General features: G+C 46.0%; 1 protein-coding gene across 3 annotated transcripts in view; it reads right to left on the bottom strand.

The window, feature by feature from the left end:
- EEA1 (early endosome antigen 1) overlaps nt 1-18,035 on the bottom strand; it is a 243,198-nt gene that overhangs the window by 56,668 nt on the left and 168,495 nt on the right. For all 3 annotated transcript variants that reach the window (XM_033951558.1, XM_033951559.1, XM_033951560.1), the window contains one exon: nt 17,831-17,970. In XM_033951558.1, coding sequence (XP_033807449.1) covers nt 17,831-17,970 — 140 coding nt within the window. The remainder of the gene's footprint in view (nt 1-17,830; nt 17,971-18,035) is intronic.

Raw genomic sequence — 18,035 nt, 5'->3', positions numbered from 1 at the left:
AACTATTGCTTCATTCTTTTATTAAAATTCTAACAATCTCCAGAACATCTCAACAATCATATGTATACCATAAAGCAATGTTACTTACCGTAACAGTTGTTATCCAGGGACAGCAGGCAGCTATTCTCACTAGTGGGTGATGTCATCCGACAGAGCCCCGATACAGACATCTTGCAAGCATGTCTTGCTTGAAGAAACTCAGAAGTTTCGAGATGCCCGCACCGCGCATGCGCCAGTGCCTTCCCGCCCGATGCTCCGGGCGTGTCTCCTCAGTTCAGGTAGCAAGCAGAGAAGCCAACCCAGGGGAGGTGGGTGGGACGTGAGAATAGCTGCCTGCTGTCCCTGGATAACAACTGTTACGGTAAGTAACATTGCTTAATCCCAGGACAAGCAGGCAGGTATTCTCACTAGTGGGTGACCTCCAAGCTAACCTCAATGGGATGGTGGGAGAGTTGGCAACTTAGGAGAATAAATTTTGTAACACTGTTTGGCCAAACTGTCCATCCCTTCTGGAGAAAGTATCCAGACAATAATGAGAGGTGAATGTATGAACCGAGGACCAAATGGCAGCCTTACAAATCTCCTCAATCGGTGTCGATCTGAGGAAGGCTACAGAGGCTGCCATTGCTCTGACCTTATGGGCTGTGACCTTACAGGGAAGGGGTAATCCAGCCTGGGCATAGCAGAAAGAGATACAAGCCGCCATCCAGTTGGAGATGGTGCGCTTCGAAACAGGTCGTCCCAACTTGTTTGGATCAAAGAGGACGAAAAGTTGAGGAGCCATTCTGTGTGGTTTGGTGCGATCCAAGTAGAAAGCCAAAGTATGTTTACAGTCCAGAGTGTGCAGAGCTGATTCTCCAGGATGAGAATGAGGCTTTGGAAAAAACACTGGAAGCACGATGGATTGGTTGAGATGAAATTCAGAGACCACCTTAGGTAGGAATTTCGGATGAGTGCGGAGGACCACCTTGTCATGATGGAAAACAGTGAAAGGCGGGTCCGCCACCAAGGCCTGAAGCTCACTGACCCTTCGAGCAGATGTGAGGGCCACCAGAAAAACCACTTTCCAAGTGAGAAACTTTAGTGGAGCCTTGCTCAGAGGCTCAAAAGGAGGTTTCATAAGCTGAGAAAGGACAACATTGAGATCCCAAACCACTGGAGGCGGTTTGAGAGGAGGATTGACATGAAAAAGTTCTTTCATAAATCTGGAAACCACAGGATGAGAAGAGAGAGGTTTCCCTTGTAGAGGCTGATGGAAAGCCGCAATAGCACTCAGGTGGACTCGTATAGATGTCGACTTGAGACCGGACTGAGACAGGTGTAGAAGATAATCCAACACAGAGGATAGGGAGGCTCGCTGAGGCTCCTTAGAATTGGAAACACACCATGAAGAAAATCTAGTCCATTTCTGAGAGTAGCATTGACGAGTAGCAGGCTTCCTGGAAGCCTCCAAGACATCCCTCACCGCCTGGGAAAACTGGTGAGGAGTTATGTTGAGAGGAACCAAGCTGTCAGGTGGAGAGACTGCAGATTGGGATGAAGTAGAGATCCCTGATGCTGAGTAAGCAGTGAAGGAAACACTGGAAGAAGAAATGGCTCCCTGCTGCTGAGTTGAAGTAGAAGGGAGAACCAAGGTTGCCTGGGCCACCGAGGAGCTATTAGAATCATGGTGGCTTGGTCTGATTTCAACTTGACCAGAGTCTTCTGAATGAGAGGAAATGGAGGAAACGCATACAGAAATCGATTCCCCCAATCCAGCAGAAAGGCATCTGCCTCGAGTCGATAAGGAGTGTAGATCCTGGAGCAAAACTGAGGCAGCTTGAAGTTGTGGGGAGCCGCAAAGAGGTCTATTTGAGGCATCCCCCAATGTGCAAATATCTGATGAAGGGGGTTGGAATGGAGAGTCCATTCGTGAGGCTGGAGGAGACGACTCAAGTTGTCTGCCAAGACATTGTCCTTCCCCTGAATGTAGACAGCTTTGAGGAAGACATTGTGGCGAACTGCCCAATCCCAGACTCTGAGAGCTTCCTGGCAGAGGGAGGCCGATCCCGTGCCCCCCTGCTTGTTCACATAATACATGGCGACCTGGTTGTCTGTACGGATGAGGACCACCATGTTGTGAAGCAGATGTTGAAAAGCTTGAAGAGCATAGAAGATGGCTCTGAGCTCCAGAAGACTGATCTGATGGAGGCGGTCCGCACTGGTCCAGAATCCCTGAGTGCGAAGCCCATCCAGATGAGCCCCCCAGGCATAGGTCGAGGAATCGGTTATGAGAACCTTCTGATGAGGAGGAGTGTGAAACAGCAAACCTCTGGATAGATTCGAAGAGGTCATCCACCAAAGTAGAGACTGCCGAAGAGCAGGAGTGACTATGATGTGTCGAGTCAACGGGTCTGACACTTGAGTCCATTGAGAAGCTAGAGTCCACTGAGGAATTCTGAGATGGAGCCTGGCAAAGGGTGTCACATGAACTGTAGAGGCCATGTGGCCCAGGAGGACCATCATGTGTCTCGCTGAGATGGACTGGCGAGAAGACACAGACTGGCAGAGATGAAGAAGAGCATCCATGCGCTGAGGAGGAAGGAATGCTCGAAGCTGAATGGTGTCCAGTACCGCCCCGATGAAGGGAAGGGACTGGGTAGGCTGCAGATGAGATTTCGGAAAATTGATCTCGAAGCCCAGGCTCTGCAGGGAACAGATCGTTGTCAAGGTCGCCGAAATGACCTTTGGAGCTGACGGGGCCTTGATGAGCCAGTCGTCGAGGTATGGAAATACCTGAAGACCCCTGTTCCGGAGTGCAGCGGCCACCACCACCAGACACTTCGTGAAGACTCTGGGAGACGAGGACAGGCCGAATGGAAGCACCCGATACTGCAGATGTAGATGTCCCACCCGAAATCTGAGGAACTTGCGGGAGGCCGGATGAATGGGAATGTGAGTGTAGGCCTCCTTGAGATCCAGAGAGCATAATCAGTCGTTCTGCTCGAGGAGAGGGTAGAGAGAAGCAAGTGTCAGCATGCGAAACCTCTCTCTGACTAGGAATTTGTTGAGGGCCCTGAGGTCCAAAATGGGTCGCAGGTCGCCCGTCTTCTTCGGAACAAGGAAGTACCGGGAGTAAAACCCCCGGTTGTGTTGGTCCGTCGGGACCGGCTCCACGGCACGAAGCCGGAGCAAAGCCTGAGCTTCCTGAGAAGAAGGGCGGTCTGAGTCAAGTTGGAAGGATACTCTCTTGGAGGGTGGTCCGGAGGGACCCGATGGAAATGAAGAGAGTACCCGTCCTTGATGATAGTAAGGACCCAGAGGTCGGTTGTTATGGCCTCCCAGCGATGATAAAAATGATGGAGGCGCCCTCCGATGGGAAAAACAGGGGGAGGCAGAACGAGGTTGGTTATGCCCTCGACGAGACAGTCAAAAAGGCTGAGTGGTCTTAGGGACAGCAGGCGACTGAGCCTTAGGCTGACCCTTCTGGGGAGGCTGACGCTTCGCCGGTTGCCTCGCAGGAGGAGTTTGCCTCGGCTGATAACGCCTCTGATAAATCAACGGCGGATGAGAAGGTCGAGACTGCTGAGGCTTAGGCTTCGGCCGAAGGATAGATTGGAAGGACTTTTCGTGGTCAGACAACTTCTTCGTGACAGTCTCGATGGATTCGTCAAAAAGATCCGCCCCAGCACACGGGACGTTCGCCAGGCGGTCCTGAAGATTCGGGTCCATATCAATGGTCCGCAACCAGGCCAACCGGCGCATCGCCACCGAGCAGGCCGCCGCTCGGGCGGAGAGCTCGAACGCATCATAGGCAGATTGCATTAACTGAAGCCGAAGTTGGGACAGCGAAGCAACCACTTCCTCAAACTCAAACCTAGCCTGGGATTCGATGTATGGTGTGAACTTCCGAAGCACAGGTAGAAAAAATTCCAAGTAGGCTGCAAAGTGGAAATTGTAATTCAGGACTCGAGACGCCATCATCGAATTCTGATAGATGCGTCGACCAAACTTATCCATGGTTCTGCCCTCGCGGCCCGGAGGCACTGAAGCATAGACCTGGCCAGGATGAGACCGCTTGAGCGAGGATTCGACCAGGAGGGACTGGTGAGAAAGCCGAGGACCTTCGAAGCCCTTATGATACACCGTGCGGTACCGCGCATCCAATTTGCCAGGGACCGCAGGGATAGAGTAAGGAAACTCGAAGCATCGCATGAAGGTCTGGTCGAGGAGCTTGTGCAGGGGAAGCCGCAAGGACTCTGCCGGAGGACGAGGCAAGTGCATGGTATCGAGGTACTCTTTGGAATACCGAGACCCAGCATCGAGAGTAATGTCCATGTCATCCGCCATCTGCCTGAGGAACGATGAAAAGGACAGTTGGTCTGCCGTCGCCGGCCTTCGAGACGGACTAGAAGAAGAAGCTTCAGGCTCCAGAGAGGCCTGCGAGCAACAGGGCGAGTAGAAAACCTCGGGGTTCTTGAACTCCGGGCCCGGAGGAGGAGACCCAGTCGAAGCAGCCTACCCCAACCGAGGCAATTTCTTCTGAGACGAGACGGTCGAGTGTCGAGAGGAATGCTTCGAAGAATGTCTGGATCGATGCCCCACCCGATGCCTGGAAGGGGATCGAGCCCGTCTGTGAGAAACTGGGTCAGACGCCTCCAAAGAGCAGATTGGACTCGATGCCGTCGATCGCAGAGGCGGCAGAGTCGGAGGCTCCCCAGACGCCGCCCAGGTTTGATAGGGGGTTCGGAAGAACTCGTCCTGCTTCCTGCTATGCCCAGGACTGGGTGGCCCCGAAGGTGGACGCCACACTGAGTCATGGGGCGGAGTAATCGGTTCCAAGGGGGCAGGTCACTAAACGAGGCTTTCCTCGAGGGGATGGGCTACAAAGGAGGCATATCACTAAGGGAGGCTCTCCTCGAGGAAATCGGTTCCAAAGGAGGTACAGCGCTAACAGAGGACCTCCTCGAGGACCCGGACACCGCTCGCCGCTCCTCCTCGCCGAGTAACGAGGTAGTGCGGCGAGGAGGAGGAGGAGGGGGCGGACCGCCCCTCGAAGCCGAAGCTGGAAGGTCACCCTGGATGGTGGCAATCAGCCGAGGCCCCATGGTCTGCATGAGCTCCACGAACTGAGCCTCCAGGATGGACCGCAACGAAGCCGATATGGAGGGATCCGCACCAAAAGGGGGCCCTTCCGCACGGTCTCCGCGCTCTTTGGGTGCTACGTGCTTCTGCTTGCCAGTCTTCGGCACCTTGAGCACCACCGGAGGAACTGTCGGGGTCGATACCTGCTCCGAGGAGACGGATGAAGGCACCGGCGCCGAAGCCGGGGCCGAAACCGGTGTGAACGACGCCGGTTTCAGGAGGCCCGAAGCAGCCGGGGAGGCAGAGGGCTTCGCAGAAGGAGTCGAAGCACCTGTCGATGTCGATGTCGAAGCTGCAGGATCCGATGAAGCTTCCATCTTGAACATGGACTCCCACAGCAGACAGCGGCACTTAAACGGTCTCGCCGTCAGAGTGGAGCAAGGCCGGCACGATTTCGGGAAGTGATCCGGTCCCAGACACTGTAAGCAGCGTCGATGAGGGTCCGTGAGCGAAATCGCGCGCTGGCACTTGCTACACTTTTTAAAACTGGTGATCGGCCGGGACATAGGCCGGAAAAGCTCCGCCGCAAGGTCGAAGGCGCGGGGCCCCAGCCACGCGGCCGACCCGGTATCGGAAGGAAAATTTTTTTTTTTTTTTTTTTTTAAGAAATCAAAGAAAGAAATAAATGCACAGGAGAGCCAAAAGAACTCAACCCTCGGCAGAAAAGAAGGCAAAAAAAGAGATTCAATGGGCGCAAATTGAAGATAGACTTCTCAGCTCCGCGGAAGAAAAAGAACTGAGGAGACACGCCCGGAGCATCGGGCGGGAAGGCACTGGCGCATGCGCGGTGCGGGCATCTCGAAACTTCTGAGTTTCTTCAAGCAAGACATGCTTGCAAGATGTCCGTATCGGGGCTCTGTCGGATGACATCACTCACTAGTGAGAATACCTGCCTGCTTGTCCTGGGATAATACATCAGTATGAACTCTTATTTCCTACTACATTCCCTCTCTCGCTCTATAACAATCACATCAGCTATATAAAGTAGTAACAACAATTAAAATCAGGGTTTCACTCCCCATCTGCCATCCTCCACCATGGTCAATCTGTGCTTCTAAAGCATCTCTTCTCTACATTACTATTGCTTAGATTCATATTTTGGTTTTCTTCTAGCAGTTGTCAACAAGCCCTCATACCTTCTTGTGCTATGTCATTAACTTTGTTGCCTGAAGGCCATAAATCTTATCCATTGTTCATGTGCCTCCAACTTTCTTTATGCACCCAAACAGAAGATCCTACCTTGTCATGGTAGAGACACAAAGAAAAAAGAGAAGACGACCTGTGGTGCTCAATCCTATAATATAAAACTCTAGCCGCGCATGCGCACTTTTATCTGCGTGCTTCCGTGATCAGTAGGTCTGTAGCCGCAGAAGTGCGCATGCGCGACTCCCCAGTCTTACTTCCCAGCATCTGCGAACTACTGTTTTGTTTTTCTCCGTCCCCTTCAGTCCCTCTAATCTGCACAAGCGCGTCGGATCGAGCTTCGGACTACAGGACCCACAAAGCCGTCGCTGCCACGGCTCCTCTCTCATCTTCCGAAGAAAGTGCAGTTCATGAGAGGAGCCGCGGCGGTAGCGGCTTTGAAAACGGCTCCCTTACTTTAAAAAACCTTCGGCCGCAGCAGGCCAGACCGCAGGAAAGGAAGGGGGAACTGAACAAGAACATTCATTTCTGTGCTTCGGCTGGCTCTTCAGGCTGGGCCGAGTTAGCGCGGGGAATCCCCATCCTCCAGTCACCCCCGGGTGAGTGTGACCTGGCCCGATTCGTTGTGCTTCAGTTGCTGGGTGGCGGTGGGGGATGAGATGCTACAAGCGGTGCTAAGAGCTGACGAGACGGTTTTTGTATTTGAAAGGAGAAGAGCTGGGGCTGCTTTGTTATGATCCTTATGCCAGGCAGCTCTTTTTGGGAGGCAGGCTGGCATGGGGGGGGGGTAAATGGAAGGGGGATGGGAGGCAGGCAGGGAGGCTGGCATCGGAGGGGGGTGGGGGGGTTTCATGGAAACATGCTGCGGCAGGCAGGCAGACTGGCATCGGTGGGGGAGGGGGTTTTCAATGGAAGGGTGATGCAGGCAACGGAGGGGGTGTGAGGGGGTTTCAAAGGAAGGCAGGCAAGCAGGCTGGCATCGGGGGGGTTTCCATGGAAACATGCTGCTCAGGGGGATGGGAGGCAGGCTGGCATCAGGGGGGGTTCAATGGAAGGGGAATGGGAGGCAGGCAGGCTGGTATCGGGGGGGGGGTTAATGGCAGGCAGGCAGGCTGGCATCGGGGGGGATGGTTTCCATGGGAACATGCTGCTCAGGGGGATGGGAGGCAGGTAGGCTGGCATCGGGGGGATTTCAATGGAAGGGGGATCGGAGGCAGGCAGGCAGGCTGGCATTTGAGGGGGGGTGAGGGGAGGAAGGAGGCACTGGGGGCATTATGGACATAGGAAGGGGCACTAAGGACATAGGAAGGAGGCACTGAGGGCACTAAGGACACAGGGAGATTCACAGACAGAAAAAATGACAGACAGGCAGCATGCAAGGAGAGACGGACAAAGAAAAAAATACCCAGACAGACAGACATCTACTCTAGCACCCGTTAATGTAACGGGCTTAAAGACTAGTAGTTTTATAATTTGTCAAGACTCAACAGGTACGTGTTTGGAGTCTGAATCTCAATGTGGAACAATGCTTCACAACTTTTCCTTTTTATGATTAGAATGATTCAAGTAATCAATTTAAGCAAAGCAACCAGTAAGAGGTTTGTCCACTGTTGAGCAGTGTATCGTTTTCTCCAGTGATCTGAAACACGTACGTGTCGAGTCCTGACAATAAAGATATTGAGCACCACAGGTCGCCTTCTCTGTTTTCTGTGTGTCCAACTTTCTTTATCACATGCCCTGCTTCCTAATTCATGTTATAAGCATTCCATGTCATCCTTATTTTATTGTGATTATTGAAAACCTCTCTTTGAGGGTGTGGCTTGGAGCTGCACGGAATGGTCGGGTGAAGGGAGAGCTCCCGATGATAACAGACATCTGTTTAATTAAAAAGTTGTAAAAGTGTCGGAAAAGTTTTCAAAAGCCGTTTTATAACTATATTATTGTACAATGGCTTCTGGTAAGCAAAATAAAACAGATTCAGTGATGACAAGTGCAGGTAAACGATCAAAGCCGGAGCCGATCACGCTGTCGAAGGCCCCTTTACCTAAAGAGTGCAAGTGTGAAGAGGAAATCCTTAAAGAGGTTAAAGCTATTAAAGAAACTGTTTTGATGAATACTAAAACATTAAATGGATTGCAAGAGGAAGTCGCATCACTTAATAAAAGAACGGAGGTTTTAGAAATAAAAGTGAGCAACCTAGAAAAGAATGCTGAGAATTTTGAAAAGGAAAGAAGGCAGTTTAAAATGGACAGAGAAAAAAATTTTACTACTTACCAAAGAGCTGGAGGACTGCTCTAATAGAATGAGAAGATCGAATTTGAGGCTGTTGGGTGTACCGGAAGGGGTGGAGAAAGGAAACTCAATTTCCTTTGTAGAAAATTGCCTTATGAAAATCCTGCCTTTCAAACCTAAATATCCAATTGAAATTGAGCGGGCAACATAGGGTGCCTATGAAAAGACCAGACAGTTTTAAATGTCCACGTCCAATAATTTTTAAGCTGTTTAGATATCAGCATGTTTTAGAAATAATAAGACTGGCGGAAGAGAATCAAAATTTGAAATGCCAGGACGCCAGGGTACATATTGTGCCGGATTTTGTTAAATCCACAGATCGGAGAAAGCAATTTTTAGACTTGAGACCAGCTTTGAGGGAAATTGGGGCAAAATATAGTTTACTTTATCCAGCCATCATGAAGGTGACAGTTGATAATAAAACCATGAGCTTTGATCATCCGGATAAATTAAAAATGTTTCTAAGTCAAAGGGAACAACCTATGCATGAATAACTGAGTCAAAAGATATGCTGTGATTTGATGTTCAGTGTTTTCATCTGTTTCTGCATGGTTTTTCTTTGATTACAAATGCTTTCTCTTTGAAATACTTTTTCCTAACAGTCCTGGAATGTTGGGATGGTCCTATTGATGTTGCTAGGTGTCTGGAATCCTGAAATGTTCTTTGCAGCCGCTGGAGCGTGAGACTGCTATTAATATCTTGGAGTGACTTATATGAAGTTTTAAAGATCAAATTATTAAAGATTTCTTGCTTCTTTTTTCCATAAGTACTTACAGTGTATCTTTATGATATGAACAGTATTTTTGATATAGAAGGCTCTGATGGTCTGCAGGGGGGGTGGTACTGCTGCTTCACGAATATTTTAGAAGGATCTCATCTGGAATTGACATAACATTTTCGATTATATGCTGCAGGCTCTCTGAAAACTTTAATGAAAACCCTGAGGAAAATAATTTCTGGGCTCTGGAATTGCAATAGACTGCTGTTACTTTGGGTTGGGAAATCATATGATAAATGAGTTTGAAGGATTTTGCTTCTTAAACCTTATAAAGTTGGCAGTTCTCCTTGCTTACTGTTTCAGAGTTTGGACAGTGTATTTACGAAAATTGCCATTTTGGAATATTGATCCTCCTTGGGTCATAAATGCAGTATAGTAATGCTTTAACTAATTTAGTTATTAAGGGTTAGGTTATTGCATATTTATTTGTTTGGATCCATTATCTGTGGATTTATTGTGTTCATGAAATGATTTTTTAATGAATGAATGCAATTTTTATTGTTTATATTTAATTTAGTTATAAAATGGTTATCTGAGGTGGTGTATTTTAAAACAGGTATCTATTAATATTAATTGCATATTAATTGCATATTAATATTAATAACATCATATTAATGCATCTCAATGGCCACGACTTTGGTCTTGGAGGTTAAAATGTACGGTGTCAGCATCTATGAGACAAACTTGGTTTTTTCTTTTACATAGAGCTTTATGGACCCCTACACGTTTACATAGAATTGATAGCACTAAATCTAATAGATGCTGGCACTGTCATGTGGAAATTGGGACATTAGACCATCTTTTATTCTTTTGTCCATTCATCTTAACATTCTGGAAATCAATTTGGCCTCAAATTAATAGGATGTTAGAAAACCCGGTAGCCTTGACATATGATACTATATTATTTGGAACAACAATGAGAACAAAAAATCAAATATCATCAAGTAATAACAAACTTTTATTTATTTTAACTGGAATAGCAATACAACAAATCACATTCAATTGGAAAAGACATGACAGGTTAAATTACACTTTCTGGTGGAATTCTGTTTGTCATATATATAAAATGGAGCTTACCATAGCAACACAAAAAGGATATATTAATAAATTTCAAAAGATCTGGAGACCATTAACAGATTTTTGTAATGAATGATTAACTTTTCCCAAGATAGAAATTTGATTAGAGGGGAATGGGGTGGGATTTTATTTTTGGTTTTTACACACTATATCAATGTTTGAATGAATTTACAATAAAGTTGTTTTTAAATATTATTGATTGAATGGGAGGGAGGGAGGGGGGATTACTACATTCAAAAGGAATTATATAAATTTAGATTTACTGCATAATATTATAAATTTTGTATAAAATTAATTTTCTAAAAAATGTTAAATTTGATGATAATAAGTGAGTTTATCAAGTGTATATATTTGTTTCTAATAAGTTTATTTGAAACACTTGTTGTAACAAAAGAAAATGAATAAAGATTAAAAAAAAACAAACAGGTATCTATATGGAAAATGGTGTATAATCATAATTTAGTGTTTTATTTGATTTTGGGGAATTGGATGAAAGATTTTCAAATTTATATATTTAATGGAGATTAAACTTTTCTCGCTCAATGTTAATGGCCTCAATCACCCAGTGAAAAGGAAAAAAATGCTCACATTCCTTAAAAAACAGAAGGCTGATATTTATTATATCCAAGAGACGCATCTGTCAGCTATAGAATCCAAAAAACTCGAAGGGGACTGGGTAAAGTATTATTTTTTTGCCCCTGCAGTAGGGAAAAAAAGCAGGAGTAGCCATATTAATAAGTACTAAATACTTAGCTTCCTTTCAAATGATAGATTTTGACCCTTTAGGAAGGTGGCTTAAGGTAGAAATGAGAATGGGAAATAATACCTTGACTTTATTTAATGCCTATACCCCTAATTCGAATCAAAATGAATATTTTAAGAGTTTGCAACAACTATTACCGTATTTTCACGCATATAACGCGCGCGTTATACGCGTTTTTACCTACCGCGCATACCCCTCGCGCGTTATATGCGTGAGCGCGGTATACAAAAGTTTTAAAACATAGTTCCCACCCCGCCCGACGCCCGACGCCCGATTCACCCCCCCAGCAGGACCGCTCGCACCCCCACCCCGAACGACCGCTCGCACGCGCTCCCACCCGCACCCGCATCCACGATCGGAGCAAGAGGGAGCCCAAGCCCTCTTGCCCGGCCGACTCCCCGACGTCCGATACATCCCCCCCCCGGCAGGACCACTCGCACCCCCACCCCGAAGGACCGCCGACTTCCCGACAATATCGGGCCAGAAGGGAGCCCAAACCCTCCTGGCCACGGCGACCCCCTAACCCCACCCCGCACTACATTACGGGCAGGAGGGATCCCAGGCCCTCCTGCCCTCGACGCAAACCCCCCCCCCTCGAACGACCGCCCCCCCCCAAGAACCTCCGACCGCCCCCCAAGCCGACCCGCGACCCCCCTGGCGACCCCCACGACCCCCCCCACCCCCCTTCCCCGTACCTTTGGTAGTTGGGCCAGAAGGGAGCCCAAACCCTCCTGGCCACGGCGACCCCCTAACCCCACCCCGCACTACATTACGGGCAGGAGGGATCCCAGGCCCTCCTGCCCTCGACGCAAACCCCCCTCCCCCCCAACGACCGCCCCCCCCAAGAACCTCCGACCGCCCCCCAGCCGACCCGCGATCCCCCTGGCGACCCCCACGACCCCCCCACCCCCCTTCCCCGTACCTTTGGTAGTTGGCCGGACAGACGGGAGCCAAACCCGCCTGTCCGGCAGGCAGCCAACGAAGGAATGAGGCCGGATTGGCCCATCCATCCTAAAGCTCCGCCTACTGGTGGGGCCTAAGGCGCGTGGGCCAATCAGAATAGGCCCTGGAGCCTTAGGTCCCACCTGGGGGCGCGGCCTGAGGCACATGGGCCCAACCCGACCATGTGCCTCAGGCCGCGCCCCCAGGTGGGACCTAAGGCTCCAGGGCCTATTCTGATTGGCCCACGCGCCTTAGGCCCCACCAGTAGGCGGAGCTTTAGGATGGATGGGCCAATCCGGTCTCATTCCTTCGTTGGCTGCCTGCCGGTCAGGCGGGTTTGGCTCCCGTCTGTCCGGCCAACTACCAAAGGTACGGGGAAGGGGGGTGGGGGGGTCGTGGGGGTCGCCAGGGGGGTCGCGGGTCGGCTGGGGGGGGCGGTCGGAGGTGCTTGGGGGGGGCGGTCGTTGGGGGGGAGGGGGGTTTGCGTCGGGGGCAGGAGGGCCTGGGATCCCTCCTGCCCGTAATGTAGTGCGGGGTGGGGTTAGGGGATCGCCGTGGCCAGGAGGGTTTGGGCTCCCTTCTGGCCCAACTACCAAAGGTACGGGGAAGGGGGGTGGGGGGGTCGTGGGGGTCGCGGGTCGGCTGGGGGGCGGTCGGAGGTTCTTGGGGGGGGCGGTCGTTGGGGGGAGGGGGGTTTGCGTCGAGGGCAGGAGGGCCTGGGATCCCTCCTGCCCGTAATGTAGTGCGGGGTGGGGTTAGGGGGTTGCCGTGGCCAGGAGGATTTGGGCTCCCTCCTGGCCCGATATTGTTGGGGAGTCGGCGGTCCTTCGGGGGAGAGGGATGTATCGGACGTCGGGGGGGGCATCAGGCTTTCAGGATGGGGACAGACCTTCAAGGGGGGACAGTGCACGGAAGTCAGGGGGGGTGAACGGAGAGTCGGGACAGCGCACGGAAAGTCAGGGCGGGCGAAAGGAGCGTCGGGCAGCATGCGCGGTATACCCGTGAGCGCGGTATACCAAAGTTTTTGTACATATCATCGTGATTTCTGCGCGCTATACCCGTGTGCGCGTTTTATACGGGTGCGCGTTATTTGCGTGAAAATACGGTACTCCCACTGGCTACTTCTAATTTAGTTGTAGCTGGAGATTTTAATGCTGTTATGGATCCTTTTATGGATAAAAAACCAAGTAAAAATATAAAATTAGGTTTAGATAATTTGGTACAGTCTTGTGATTTAAAAGATATATGGCATATTCTTCATTTTAATGATCAGGAATTTTCTTTTTATTCACAAGTTCATAAGTCTTTTTCAAGGATTGATTATATTTTGGTTTCTAATTCACTGGTGCAGCAAGTGACACATGCTTCCATTGATCCAATTATTTTGTCGGATCATGGAGGGGTTTGGATCAAATTTAGGTTGGATGAACAGGATAAAAATAGGTCAATATGGAGATTTGATAATACATTGGTTGCGGATTCAGCTTTTCTTGAAGATTTTAAGTTAAAGGTATCTGAGTTTTTCCAAATAAATACTTCAGAAGATATTAGTACCAAAATATTATGGGATGCTTTTAAAGCTACTATGAGAGGTCATATTATTTCCTATTCTGCACATATTAAAAAACAACTTGCTAAGCAATTTACTGATTTGGAAAAAGAAATTAAATATTTGGAATCTAAATTAGTTGATAAATGGCAGCAAGATACTTTACAAGGTCTTTTAAAGGTAAAGGGGAAATATAATGAGATTTCTTCAAGATTGGCGAGGAAAGATTTGTTTTCCCAGTAAACCTTGTATTATGGAAGTTCTAATAAGGCGGGAAGACTACTTGCAAATTATCTTAAAGCAAAAAAAAGAAGAGTAAAAATAATAGCAATAAAAGATGAAAAAGGAAATACACATACTCAGATTAGTAATATTTTAAGTCAATTTCTTAATTTTTATAAAGATTTGTATTCTTCCGAGTCTTATGATGATAAAGTTCAAAATGGTTTGGAATTTTTAAATTTTTTAGAGAGTCCAAAACTTCATGATCATATAAAAAGAAGTTTAGATGAGCCTATATTATTAAAAGAATTAGAAACAGCGTTGAAGTCTCTTAGAGTTGGATCTGCTCTAGGTGGGGATGGTTTTACAGTGGAATTTTATAAAACATTTCAAAATTCTTTATTACCCCATTTACTAAATTTATATCAGTTTCAACTAAATAAGGGTTGTATTACAGGTACTTTGGCAGAATCTTTGACTATTGTTTTACCAAAGCCAAATAAAGATCCCACTTTGGTCTCAAATTACAGGCCGATATCTTTAATTAATGTGGATGGAAAATTATTAGTTAAAAAACATTGGCCTTGAGGTTGGCTTTTCATAATTGATGTACACCAAACTGGATTCATTGCGAACAGACATTCTTCTAGTAATACTAGATTGGCTTTTCACACATTAAATTTAACTAAAAGCATGAATGAACCGGCTTTTGCCATATCTTTAGATGCGGAAAAAGCATTTGATAAGAGTGGAATGGACATTCATGTATCAGGCATTGGAATGGTTTGGTATAGGTTCGGGATTTATTCAAATGATTCAAACTTTGTATAGCTCCCCTATGGCAAGATTATATATTAATAATAATTTATCGGATCGTTTTCATTTGCATAGGGGAGTTAGACAGGGTTGTCCACTATCTCCTTTGCTTTTTGATATTGTTTTGGAACCCTTGTTGTTAGCTATTCAACAGGCAAAGGGGATACAGGGTATTCCTCGTAATGAATGGGAATATAAACTCTCTGCTTATGCCGATGATATTTTACTTTATTTGAGAAATCCAGGTTCCTCCATTCCTTGCTTGTTAGAGTTGATTGAAATGTTTGGAAAATTTTCAGGATACAGAATAAATTGGAATAAATCTGAAATTCTTCCACTCAATGTACATTGTTTAAAAATTATGTTTGATTAATTTTCTTTTGTTTGGAAGGAAGATGGATTAAAATATTTAGGAATATGGATTAAAAATACAGTGGATGATATGGTAAAAGAGAATGAAAAACTTTTATTAAAAAAGGTTACAGAATTATGTGAACATTGGAATCCATTACATTTATCTTGGTGGGGGAGAGTTCAAACTGTTAAAATTATGATATTGCCTGTGGTTTGCTATCAAATGGGTATAATAGCAGTGTTTTTTCAGGGGTCTTTCTATAAAAAATTGAATTTGATTATTATCAAATTTATTTGGCTTAGTAAAACTCCTAGAATTGCTTTAGTATCATTACAAAAGCCAATTAAGGAGGGTGGGGTAAATTTTCCAAACTTTTATAGGTACCATCAGACCTATTTTTTACGTCAAGGTATGTATTGGGTCCTCCCGGAGCTCATTGAGTACACTCCTGATTGGTTATATTTGGAATGGCGACTAATGTTTCCTTTACATCTTTCTCATTTCTCAGTATCACGATGCCCAGATTATATAAAGAAAATAGAATGTTAATGGATACTTGGAAAACCTTACGATTTGTCAGTAACTTAACTGCTATTCCTAATAACAAATCAACAAATCAAACCATATGGCTAAACTCCAAGATTCAAATTGGCGGATTCAAGGTCGTCTGGAAGCTTGGATAATTGCAGGAATACGAACTTTGAATGATGTTATTTCTAATGGTAAACTGCTTGATTTTACACAATTGCAACATAAATTTGGGCTTCATAAATCACAATGTTTTCATTGGTTGCAATTGAAGCAGGCCATTCAGCCAGGGTTCCCTGAATGGAAAACTCTTACTGCCCAATACAGTATGGAATTTTTATGTTTTCAGGCGGACTTTTTCAGTCACTAGGCCGCGCAGTGGTATAAAACTATTAGTGATCTGGTTAAAAAAAAGCCTAAAAATGCTCTTAGGGATATTTGGAGCATTGAGATTAAGCATCAGATTTCAGCATCTCAATGGCCACAAATTTGGTCTTGGAGAATAAGATGTACAATGTCAGCATCTATGAGGCAAACTTGGTTTTTTCTTTTACATAGAGCTTTTTGGACCCCAGTTAGATTACAAAAATTAAATAGTTCCTTGTCTAATAGATGCTGGCATTGTAATCTTGATGTAGGGACTTTGGATCATCTTTTGTATTACTGTCCCCATATCTTAGCCTTTTGGAATTCAATCTGGGATCAAATAAATTGTTTATTGGAAAATCATGTAGCGTTATCTTATGATACTGTGATATTTGGAATGTATATGAGAAAAAACAGTCAGATATCATCGTGTAACAATAAACTTTTATTGATCATGACAGGAGTTGCCATCCAACATATTACTAACAACTGGAAAGACCACAGTAGACTTAATTTTAATTTCTGGTGGAATTTGTTGTGTCACCTATATAGAATGGAAAGATCACTGGCGGTACAGAATGGAAATTATAAAAATTTTATAAAATATGGGATCCATTAACATCTTTTTGTCATGATTAAATGCCATTTTTCTATTAATTATACACCACTTAGTGTTGAGAGGGGAGAGGGTTTCTATTGGAGGGTTTATGATCTTATAATTAATAATGGGCTTAGAGGGAGGGTGGGGGAGGGTTGCTTTTATGTTTATAAAGTATACTGATAAGATGTTCAAGTGGTCTATTTAATATTGTTAATATGAATTTTGTACACTTGATGAAAGCTTAAAAATGAATAAAGAATTTAAAAAAAATAATAAAAGAAAATCTCTTTGGTAGCTTGTCCAATAAAGTGGTATATCAAATTGAATAAACACAACAATTCATCTATCTATAGAGAAATACAGCAAAAGGTACACCAACCAGCGACACCAATAACATAAAAACAGAAGCTGTGACAGACAGAATAAAAAGGTACCAATAGATCTAAACCTTAAAATTCTGAAAAATACAAACATGAAAAATAAAATGCATTAACAAGTAAATGAATATATAGGTGACTGAAAAAGTCATTTAACCGCTCATGCCTGAAATGTACACTTCTCCCTTGGTATTTGTGGGGAATATGGGCAGAGCCGGATCGCGAATTGAGAAAAACCGTGAATATCTTCTCATCCGGTTCTGACCCACCCCCGCCTCCCACCCCCCGGCATCCCAGCCTTACCTGGTGGTCTAGCAGGCTTTCGGGGCAGGAGCGATCTTCCTACGCTCCTGCCCCATGCAGATCGCCAATAGGAAATGACTGCCGTGAGTTCCCATAGTCTCTCGAGACTATGACGGGAACTCACGACAGCCATTTCCTATTGGCAATCTAATCGGGGCAGGAGCGTAGGAAGATTGCTCCTGCCCCAAAAACCTGCTAGACCACCAGGTATGGCCAGGATGCTGAGAGGAAGGCTGGAGAGAGTCAGGAAAGTGGTAAACTATGGGGGTTCCCCCCCCCAAAAAAATAAATTTGCAAATATATGAAACCGTGAGTGTGGAAACCGCGAATGGGGAGGGGGAAGCATATGTGTTAAAGGGTAAAGACAATAGCTACATCAACTCTTGTATGATATTGCATACATTGCTGGTGCTATGGATTAATGAGAGAAATCTTGACTCACCAATCTACTGCATTTCCTTGAAGGGGTGAATGAGCATGTGGATAAAGGTGAGCCGGTTGATATTATACATTTGGATTTTCAAAAGGTGTTTGACAAAGTACCTCATGAAAGACTTCTGAGGAAATTAAAAGCACAAGATGTGATTCACTTACAGTTCTTTTTCAGCTTCAAGTTGACTGTTGAGTTCTGTAGTTTGGAGTTCAAGTTCTGAATTTTGCTGCTTTTGCTGCTGTAGATCTTGTACCACTTGTTCCTTACTTGCCTTGAGATCAAGGGTATCAGCTTCATGTTTCTACAAGAGTGAAACGACAAAAACCAACAAACACTGCAATGTAGATGCAAAGCAAAAAAACAAGA

The sequence above is a fragment of the Geotrypetes seraphini genome, chromosome 7 (assembly GCF_902459505.1).
Source record: "Geotrypetes seraphini chromosome 7, aGeoSer1.1, whole genome shotgun sequence".
Taxonomy (NCBI): Eukaryota; Metazoa; Chordata; class Amphibia; order Gymnophiona; family Dermophiidae; genus Geotrypetes; species Geotrypetes seraphini.
Note: the sequence above shows the minus strand (reverse complement) of the source record. Positions and strands in the feature narration are given on the sequence as shown.